This window comes from Vidua macroura, chromosome 9 (assembly GCF_024509145.1).
Source record: "Vidua macroura isolate BioBank_ID:100142 chromosome 9, ASM2450914v1, whole genome shotgun sequence".
NCBI lineage: Eukaryota > Metazoa > Chordata > Aves > Passeriformes > Viduidae > Vidua > Vidua macroura.
Window position 1 is genome coordinate 1,120,398 of NC_071579.1, and position 10,073 is coordinate 1,130,470.

Sequence of the window (10,073 nt, forward strand, 5' to 3'; positions counted from 1 at the left end):
ATAGGGACCCACCGCCCCACCAAACTCCCTCAGCCGAAAGGTTTGTTCCTACAAGGTCTCAAACACCCCGATTCTTCCATCAGTGCCTCAGGGCAGGCAATCTGATCACTTTCCTCATCCCCTGTTCACAGCTTGCTTCAGCAATTCCAGACTTTTCCCCCCCAAACCCCGGTTCTGCCCCACCTGCCCAGATAGCCACATGTGCTTTGCATTCCCCACATTCCTCCAGGAAGCTCAAACAGCTGCCCACCGCAATTCCAGCACCCGGGACCCACCCTTGTGCTTCCCACCCCCTACCACCCCAAGGCAGGGTCAGTGTCCTTACACTGCATTTTCTGGTCATCTACAGATTTGCAAACAAGCAGGCTGTGTTGTGAGCTCGTTTGCAGCTCTGCAAGCATCAGCATAAATGATAATGCAGAATGAGAAGTCCTTGAGAGTGTCGGACATTTGGGCTTTTATTTGTTTAACAGCCACTGTTATGAGGTTGGCTGGGATGGAAACCCAGCTGCCTTCCTGTAGCAAAGGGTGCAGTGGAGAGAATTGTTGTCAGAGCCCTCGTGTCCTCTGCACAGCAGGGACAGTGCCAATCGCACTGGAACCACAGAATGCTTTGGGTTGGAAGGGACCTTTTAAAGATCATGTAAGTCCAACCCTCTGCCAGGAGCAGGGACACTTTCTTGTCTAGAGCAGAAATGAAAAAGCACCAGCTGCTCCCCCAGCTATTCCCATCCAGGTGACAACTTCCACAGCAAAGGGACTCCTTGAAGAGGGGCGCATTCCCCCGGGGGCCGGACCCCCGATGAAGAAAAGAAAGGCTGAACGAGACACAAGCTGAAAAAGCTGCTGCCCGAGGCGCTGCTAGCACAGATAAACTGCTATAGACCCAGATTACCTGCAATAGCAGGACTCAGGTTTGCTTCTACCCCTCTATCTCCCTGCCCACGATGTCAGATCGCTACGACTGTGGGCAGTGTTTATGATAGTTACTCGTCCCTGCAATACAGGGGCATGGCCACCAAGTCCAACCTGCTGTGTGGATGGCGCAGAAGACGGAGGGATTTGAGGGGGGGGTTTGGTAAAGCTTGCAGAGCTTTACGCTCCTGCCAGGTCAGCCCGATGGCTCTGTTCCCTTTCTGCTCACTCGCTATGTCCTCGTGGAAAACAAAACAAAAACCAAAGAAACAGAGATAAAGAGAAGCGCTTCAAAGATTTGTCTCCGGCACGCTTAAATCCTCAGAGGCATCCTGTTCTGAGCTGGGCTTGAAGAGCGCAAAATTTATCAAAACTAAGAGGAATGCCTGCCATGCGGGCTAAAGGCGGCGCAGGCAGGGACCACGGCCGCGTGTTTACACACACGGCAGAGGCACGGAGACGGGCGGAGGGCGAAAAGCCCTCACCGGAGAAAGGGATGCGCACCCCGAGCCCATCCCTGCGGGGCACTGCCCGGGAAAGGCGCCGCTAACACGGCACCCGCGGGGGATGGCGGGGCCGGGGGAGCGCCACAGCCTGCCACCGGCACTCGGCCCGCGCCGGGGGCCGGCGGGGGGACGCTCGCCGTGAAGGTGACCCCCGCGCACACCTGACGCGGACGGCAGCAGCCCCCCACCCCCGCAGGCTCGCGAGTCCTGCACCGCCACCCATCCCAAAAGCCACGGCAGGGACGGCAGGAGCCGCGCCGCTCACTGCGGTGGCGGCGAGGGGTGGGAAGGGGGCCCTGCGATCGCGGGGAGGACCGCACAGGTGACGGGAACGGGGGTCGAGGAGGCAGCCGCGAAGCCGGGGAGGAAAGGGGGCGCGGTCCGCGCCCTCGCCCGCCCGTTACCTGGGCACGCAGCTGGGGCTGGAGCCGTCGATCTCCCAGGTGGCGAAGAGGTTCATAGGCACGGGCCGCCCCAGGGCCCCGGCGCCGCCGGGGAAGCTGAGGCGGCTCCGCTCGGCCGCCGCCGCCATGGCTGTGCCCGCCGCCCTGGCGCGCGCCCACCGCGCCGGGCCGCCCCGCCCCGCCCCGCCCGCGGGGGGCGCCTCACGGGGCGGGGCCGGGGGCGGGGCCGTGCCTGCTCTAAGGGAGGGGCGCGCCGTGGGCGTGGCTAGCGCGGGGGCGTGGCCCGGCGCTGGCGCAGGCGCGCTCGGTGCGGCCGCGCTTCCCGCGGGCGGAAGTGCCGGCGGCGCGGCGGCCGCGCACCGGAAGCGGCGGTGGCAGTTTCCGGGCGGCTCCGTGGCAGGGCGGGCGGCTCCGTGGCAGGGCGGGCGGCGGGCGCGACCATGGTGCTGCTGACGATGATCGCCCGCGTGGCGGACGGGCTCCCCCTCGCCGCCTCCATGCAAGAGGACGAGCAGGTGGGGCTGGCGGGGATCGGGCGGGGAGGGGCCGGCGTGCCGGTGAGGAGCGGGCGGAGGGCGACCCACCGGGAGCCGCGCGGTCCCTTCTCCCAGCGGGGCGGCCCCGGCACCGGCGTTTGCCTCCCGGTGGCGGCGGGTGGTCCCGGGCGCCGGCGGGTGTCGGGCCGGTCCCGGCAGCCCCGGAGCCCCGCCGGTGTGTGTCCGGTGGCGGCCCAGCAGCCCGCTCTCCTCCCTCCCTGCCTCCTCAGTCAGGCCGCGACCTGCAGCAGTACCAGAGCCAGGCGAAGCAGCTCTTCCGCAAGCTGAACGAGCAGTCCCCGACGAGGTGCACCCTGGAGGCGGGAGCCATGGCTTTCCAGTGAGTACCGGCAGGGCTGCGGGGATCGCGGGAGCGGGCGAGGGCTCTTTGAGTCGGGCCCCGGGCCGGCTGGAAAGGCGGCTGCCCGTGAGCCCTGCTGCACAGGGACAGCGTGGGAGCTGCCGCTGCCTGGCACGCGGGCCTGGCGCTTGGTTTTCATCCACGTTCGTGGTTCTGCCTTTGCTGCAGACAGCACAGGTTCTGTTCCCCCCCTCCCCGCCGCCTTTTTGTCTGTTTGCCCTCTCTGTTGTGCCTTCACTGGATTTTCTGGGCGGCCTGTATCTTGTCTTTAAAGAGGCCTGTCCTTGCACAGGCAGCGTGGCAGTGCCACTGTGAGCTCCTGCTGCGCAGGATTGTCCTCTCTGTGCCCTGTGAGAGCTCAGCTTTTCATGAGTTACAGGCACATCGAGCATCTCAGAATATTTCTATTATTGTTGTCCTAATACCTGACAGATTTCTTTCTTTCATCCAGGAAATTCAGTCTGACTGTTGCTAGATTTGTTGGGTGTGTTTAGTTAATTCCCTTAACTCTTTGGGAGCTCTCGACTCGAAAGCACTTTTGGCATTCTCCACCAGTACTCCTGCAAGGGAGCATGGATGTGGAATAAGGAAATCTTACAGAGGTCAGACGTCCTTACTCCTTAAGAGCAGGGGAGGTGCAGAGGTGGGTGAACAGAGGGGGAATTGACAGTCCCTGGAAGGCAGGAAAGCTGGTGTGTGAGGAGGGAAATGCTTCTTTCTGTGCCATGTCCTTACCTGGCAGAACAATGCTGGAGCACTTAGTCAAGATCCGGCCGGGAACCAGAGTTGTGCCGTGACAGGAATGCCTGTTGGACAGAGCTCAGGTGCCAGGTGGGCTCTGCAGGCAGAGCTGTGCAGCTGTGGCAGGAGTGTGCCAGGATCCCCACCGGGTCTCTCTCGGTGCCAGGTGACTCCTGGTGACTGGGTGTGTGCTTGTGGCTGGGAGAGGGGGAGGTGGCCTTCGAATGCAGGCCAAGCCTGGCTTCAGGCCTCTGCTCCAGCAACAGGAGCAAAATCTCCCACCCTGACCCTTTCTTCAGAGATACAGCGGCGTGAAGAGATGTTTTTTTTGGATGGGGTCATCTTTGGCAAAAGCCGTGAGGTTTTGGGGGATGCTTTTCTCGTGGTTGTCTTTTGTCTGCTAACTGTGACAAGATTTAAAAAAAAAATCTTTTCTCTGGGCTTCTGGTTGCCTTTGATAAGGAGTTACAGTTGTCAAAGGATGGCCCTGATTGACCTGGCCATCCTTATCTCCTGTTGGATTTGGGTGTTGTTGCTGAAGTGCTAAGTGCTGCTCTTCCTCTTGCTTTTTCTACAAGTAAAATCTTCACAGAATTTAAAAACTGCCTCATTTCTGAGTGTCTCTTTGGCACAGCACAGGTGTAGCTCTGCCTGGCAGTGAAACCTTGGGAAAGAGCCTGTGTAGATCCCAGTAAATCCCTTCTTGAGTTCCTTCCATGATGCAAGCAGAGAGATGTCTGGGAAGGTGGCAACACTTGCCCAGGAAATCAAAGCCTCTTAGTGGTGGCTGTAATGACAGCAGTTCTGACGAGGAGGAAGGGCTTGGGCAGGCCTGGTTTGCCAGCTGTCTCAAAGGAGCAGCCAGGTTACCTGGCAGGTCAGGAGTGTTCCTCCTTCTGGCTTGAGTTAGTCCCTGACTGGGTTTTGCTGGCCACTGACAGCTGCTGCTGCAGAGCACTTGCTTCTGTCTCCTTTGAGGTGGGACATTGCAGCAGGACCTGTATGAAAAGAACAATTTCAGGTCAGAACCTTTCCTCTGCAGGAAGGGGAGGCGATGGGGGAGTTTGAGACTTAGTGTAAAATACCACCGGCCCACGGCCACGCTGCTGGGTAACGCAGCACACCAATCTTGTGCCAGATCAGAGCTCTGACTGCTGAGGGCAGCACAAAGCAGGGCAGAGCATCCTGTGGGGGCAGTGAGCAGCACGGCCAAGGGCATTGCTGAACTTGCTGAGGTGCTGTAGAACGTCTTCAGCTTCGTCAGTTCAAAGCAGAGCCGAGCCTTCCTGAAACTTGAAGTTTAAATTGTGAGCACTTGGGTGATTTCTGTCAAATGCTGTGCCAAGGTTTCAGCAGCTGTGTCACCCTTCCAGCAGCAGCACTGTGCAGGTGCAGGAACACCGACAGCGCTGCTGTGCTGTCAGTGAGCAGGTGACCTTTGGCTGATGAATGGCTGAAGTGACTCCTACCTGTCATTTAAAAGCAACCCTTGGCCTTTTTTCACTGTTAGCAGGATAAAGCTTTTCTCTCTGAAGATAGCCAGCGTGATTACAAGAGACCTGCTGGCTGCACTCTGCACAGAGTTAACAGTGGCAAATGGCCACATCTGCCCCTTGTGTGAGGACATGCAGGCAGGTGCTGAAGCTTGGAGGTGCACACAGAGTATGAAACTGAGAGGCCCAGCTGTGCAGGAACTCTGGTCCGAAGTTGACAAAATTGTCTGAATCTGGCCAGAGTGAGGTGAGCTCACTCTCTGCGGTGCTGACAGGCCAACTTTAAATCCAACACACTGAATAGCAGACCAGGGAGAAGCAAGTGGGAAATGCAGCTGAAGAGCTCCGGGCAGGACCAGCTGAGCCAGGCAGAGCTAAACAGAGCTGTGCTGATGGGACATGTTCCTCAGAGTTCTCTCACCTGGGGAGTGCTGCTCCAGCAGTGCTGTCAGAATTCCCTTCTGACACCGCTTCTCCTCATTTCAATAGATTTGCTCAAGTCTTGCTCATCATGGCAGTGGCTAAGTCAAGCTCTGGGTGATGACCTTTAGGAACCCCAGTGTGGCAAGCAGGTCTCCGGGGGTAAGGGAAGAACAGAGGCTTGATGATGTAGTAGTGTAGGATTAGCCTGGGCACTGATGCAGTCCAAGCTGAGGAACATAAAAAGGACCAAAGGCCACGGCAGGCATGTGGGACATGCTGTGGAATGGATGATGGCAGCTGGAGTTTCTTGCTTCTGCTTGGGGTAAATCTGTTGTTGTTTGAAGGCTGCCAGGGTTCACACACGGGCCATATAGAGGCAAGACAAATGGATACTCCTGAGCCCAGGAACAAGGTGAGGATGGCTAATTTAAAGGACATGACCCTGCTGGGGTATCTGGAAAAACAGTGGGGAGTGGGTTGAAGTTGTTTTGTAAGCCTGATGTGCCTATTAACAAAATTTTAAGCTGCTTATTTAATACGGTGCCCTCAGGACTGGATCATTTCTTTAATACACTGCTAATCTTTATGCTAACCAGACTAATGCTTAATGGCATTATGCAGAAAGTCAAAGGAAGGTAACCTAAAAGTAGCATTCACACTCCACCCTGAAGAATATAGATAAGCATTCAAAAGTGTTTACAGGGCTGTTTACTGTCTCCACCCCCTCGGTTGTGGTGGGAGTATTGTAGCCTTTATTTTTATACTGGCTAAACAAGGAGGAAAATTCAGCTGGGAATGTGGAGCAGCAGAGTGACACAGTGAAGCCTAAATAATCTCAAGGTTGGTAGTGGGGTGAGAAGAGGACCCATGTGCCCTCAGCTGGGGGGCAAACAAAGCAGCTTTACACAGCAGCAGGTGTGTCACTGTGTGCTTTGGAGCTCCTCACCTTGCAGCCAGAGAACTGGTGGCACGGTCACACGCACCCATGGCGAGCCCATAAGGTCACCAGAACCCACCCAGCACCAGTACCCCTCCCCAGCTGCCCCTGTGGTGATGCATGTGCATAGCAGCACCCCTCCAACAGGCTGCTGGTGGTGGAGGAGGGGGACACCCAGCTCTCTGAAATGAGAGGGACAGCTGGCAGTCATTGGGTGCCTTCCCAAGATGCTGAGACCAATTCCTGTGTGTGTCTCCTAATCTCAGTGCCTCAGCTTCCCATTTGTGGGCCTCGGGTACTTGGCTGTGCTGCCAATTAGAGACACGTTGGCCACCTTCCCCTCTACTCTGCTGGCAAACTTCCCTGTGCTCCCTTCCTCCTGACTGCAGGGTGTTCTCTCTTTTATACTCCAGAATTACAGCTCTTTTGTTGCTGGTATTTTGTTGAGCTAATGGTATTCATGAGCCAGCTTTTGTTCAACTGAAGTCAAAGCCCAAGACTTGGCATGGGTGTAGGGTCTGAGGCTACAAGAAAATTTATTTTGGCTAAAGAAAAGATAAGCAATTGCTTTGCAGAAAGGTTTACACTTGATCCAGACACTGAAAACCAAAGGTTCTTGTACCCAGTTCTCATTGCCTCATAGGAATAAAGGCATGCAGGGTGGTGTTTGACAGGATAGATTCAAAATTGATTGATTAATGCTCTGTCTGCCATTCTTTTAGCTACATCATCGAGAAAGGAGTGTGTTACCTGGTCCTGTGTGAAGCTGGATTCCCCAAGAAACTGGCCTTTGCTTACCTGGAAGACTTGCACTCAGAGTTTGATGAGCAGCATGGCAAGAAGGTTCCAACAGTCTCCAGGCCCTATTCCTTCATTGAATTTGGTGAGGTCCCTCTCCCTGTGGCTAGTTGGGAAACCTCTTGCTGGGAGGGAGCAGCAGCCATGGGATTCTCTGCAGCTTGTCCTATGGAACTGAGAGCTCGAATTCTCCTTGCTACTGGAGACATGGGTGTTCTGAGCAGGAGAGTAGAGAAGTGGTATGGAAATGGTGCATGTCCTTAGATTCAGATTTCCTGCTTTTAGCCTCTTGGCTTCACTCCAGTGAATATTTGCAGGTGGTCTTCTGGCTGTCTCAGCAATGCTCCCACTCCTGCAGCCAGGCAGCTCTGTGCTAGGTGACTCCCCCTGACTCAGCCCTGTCTCCTTCCAGACACCTACATCCAGAAAACCAAGAAGCTCTACATTGATAGCCGGGCGAGGAGGAACCTGGGCTCCATCAACACAGAGCTGCAAGATGTGCAGAGGATTATGGTGGCCAACATTGAGGAGGTCTTACAGCGAGGAGAGGCCCTGTCAGGTACTGGGAATGGCCAGTGTTTGGCACACAGTTCTGTCTCCTCGGGCAGCTGGGTGGGCAGAGCGTCCTGAGGGAAAGGCTTGACCCTCCTGAGAAAAGCAGTGAACCCAGTGGGTGTCAGCTGGATCAGCTGTATTCTGAAGCAGCTGGCAGGTGCTGGTGCTGCTGTGGGGAGAGACCAGCACCTCACCGGCTCGGGTGGCTCTCATCCCAGCAGGACAAGCCCTGGAGCGCCGCAGGGGGCACAGGGCACGCTGCCACGTGAGACCGCTGCGCTTCCGGGTTCTCCAGAGAAACTTGTAAACTTAATGTAACATTTGGGGAACATCCAGTTAATCCTAACTCCTCTCCCCTTTCCCTTGAACAGCTCTTGATTCCAAGGCCAACAACTTGTCCAGTTTGTCCAAGAAGTACCGCCAGGACGCCAAGTACCTGAACATGCGCTCCACATATGCCAAGCTGGCGGCCGTAGCCGTGTTCTTCATCATGCTGATTGTCTATGTGAGGTTCTGGTGGCTGTGAGCTGGCCCAGCCGTGGAAGAGGGAAAGCCAGTAGCCTGGCAGGTGGATGTGTGCAGGACACTGCTTATGGGGGATGTGCATTAGAATCCACACAGGACCACCGCCTTCACAGGAGTGTCCTGGAGTTGTTAGGTGACACCTGGCTACTGCATCCCTTAGTGGAGCCTAACAGCAGCTGTAAAGGCTTGTTGACTGCAGGCTTTTCCTCTGAGGCAGTTTGCACTGGGATACTGCAGAGTTTGGCTTCCCAAGGTTCTTCCCCTTCCCGGGGCGCTCGGGGAACAGTCAATCAGTGCTGTTTAGCATAATCGTATTGTACATCCTCCTGTTGAGTAGCTCTAGTGAGAACTGGACTCTAATGAACATTCCTTGTGTTGGTAATGTTTGCTTTTTTAGAATCTGGGTCTGCAGTTCTTTTTCTTTCTTTCTTTTTCAAGGCTCCCCCGTTTGCAGGCAAATAATTTCACTGTACATAAACCAGCTTTCACCTCTGTCAGAATACCTGTTGAGTGTTTTGTGTCTGACATCCTGGCTTGTTACACTGTAAATTGCTTTAGGAAGAATGGATGTTAAACTATGCCTTAAAACACATTCTGTCCAGTTCTAGGAGGGGCGGTGGAAGGCTTCTGTATTAACTGGTTCCTGCAAAATTAAACTCCAGGTTTCTAAGTGTCCACTCTCCCTCTCCTGACAGCTGTGTGTGACAGTGTGTTTCCATGTGAACAGGGTGTGTAATTCAATGCTGTTGGAACGGGCACAGTGCAAACTATGTCAGCGCACTCTATTTTTCCCTTCTAGCTGCAGATTCACTACATTATTTCCTTCCTTTTTATAACTGTATTTTCCTTCAGAAATGTGTCAAAACTGCCAGCATTTCATCTCTGGGATCCTTGTTTTCTTTCTCCCTCTCTCCCTCACCCAAAACAACCAAAAAACCAAAACTCTGAATGTTGTTGTGAAGAAAAGGCAGTGTTTCTGTGAAGAACACTTTAACTTTACATGAAGGATTAGGATAACTTCAAAACAGTGGAATCCTTTAGAAACACCACTTCTTTTACCCGTGGTCACCTTCTCCCTACCTCACTTGGGAAGTTGAAACTGTAGGTGAATAACAACTCATTATGGGGCAATAGTATAGAGCTTCTTCTTTCTTATGGGCCAATCTCTGTATCTCCAGTGTAATGTGATTTTTTTTTAATAATTTTTTTTTTGGTCCACCTGTGCTGAGAATAACATTTTAGCAGTCAGATTTTGGTTTTATTAAAAAAAAAAAAAAAAGAGAGAAAGAAAAAAGAAACTCCACAGCTCAGGCACTCTGCTGCACTCAAGTGTCTGCCACTTGGTAGAGGAAGCAGGTGGTGTCACAGAAGGAAGTTTCAGGACTTCCCAGCACCTTTTACAAGCACATAACCTTGTGTAGTTCTGGATGTATAAACTGTGACCTGGAAGTGTTTCCTGGCACAGGATGGGAAACACAGCTGTTGTCCTGTCTGGGAATGCTCCCCAACTTGGCACCTTGTTGGACTGGCAGAATGCAGTCAGCACTTGTCCACCAACGAACCCAGCAACTCTGAGCTGCCATATAGTCTAAAGTAATCTGGTTTCTGCATGATGCCTCTAAGTGTTACTTTGTAGGTTGCTTTATTATAATTATTATAATGATTTTAAGTCCTTTTAAGTGGTGTCCCTACCAGGTGAATGTCCCAGTGATGTAGGTCTGTGTAACGTCGGTGCTGGAAGGTCTCACCGTTCAGACACCGAGCGTCCGTGGATTGTTGTGATTGAGGGGATGATGTTTCTGCAGCACGGGGCAGCTCGGGGAGCAGCTGCCTCCTGCAAGCCCAGTGTCAGCAGTGAAATAAATGCTTCTGAAAAATC

General features: G+C 54.2%; 2 protein-coding genes across 10 annotated transcripts in view; one reads left to right on the forward strand and one right to left on the reverse strand.

Annotated features, from left to right (window-relative positions):
- Positions 1-1,958, reverse strand: part of PACS2 (phosphofurin acidic cluster sorting protein 2) — a 76,433-nt gene extending 74,475 nt beyond the window's left edge. For all 9 annotated transcript variants that reach the window (XM_053984977.1, XM_053984973.1, XM_053984972.1 and 6 more), the window contains exon 1: positions 1,826-1,958. In XM_053984977.1, coding sequence (XP_053840952.1) covers positions 1,826-1,953 — 128 coding nt within the window. In that variant the 5' untranslated portion in view covers positions 1,954-1,958. The remainder of the gene's footprint in view (positions 1-1,825) is intronic.
- Positions 1,959-2,233: 275 nt separating this feature from the next.
- Positions 2,234-10,073, forward strand: SEC22B (SEC22 homolog B, vesicle trafficking protein). The gene is made up of 5 exons (XM_053985510.1): positions 2,234-2,340; positions 2,592-2,701; positions 7,039-7,199; positions 7,527-7,673; positions 8,041-10,073. Exons 1-5 carry the CDS (start codon positions 2,266-2,268, stop codon positions 8,193-8,195), a joined length of 648 nt encoding a protein of 215 aa, XP_053841485.1. The 5' UTR covers positions 2,234-2,265; the 3' UTR covers positions 8,196-10,073.

Bases quoted from the DNA above. Each gene is read 5' to 3' on its own strand.
- SEC22B (XM_053985510.1), top strand. From the start codon at position 2,266: ATGGTGCTGCTGACGATGATCGCCCGCGTGGCGGACGGGCTCCCCCTC. The intron at 2,702-7,038 runs GTGAGTACCGGC...CCATTCTTTTAG, and splicing joins GCGGGAGCCATGGCTTTCCA to CTACATCATCGAGAAAGGAG. The intron at 7,200-7,526 runs GTGAGGTCCCTC...GTCTCCTTCCAG, and splicing joins CTATTCCTTCATTGAATTTG to ACACCTACATCCAGAAAACC.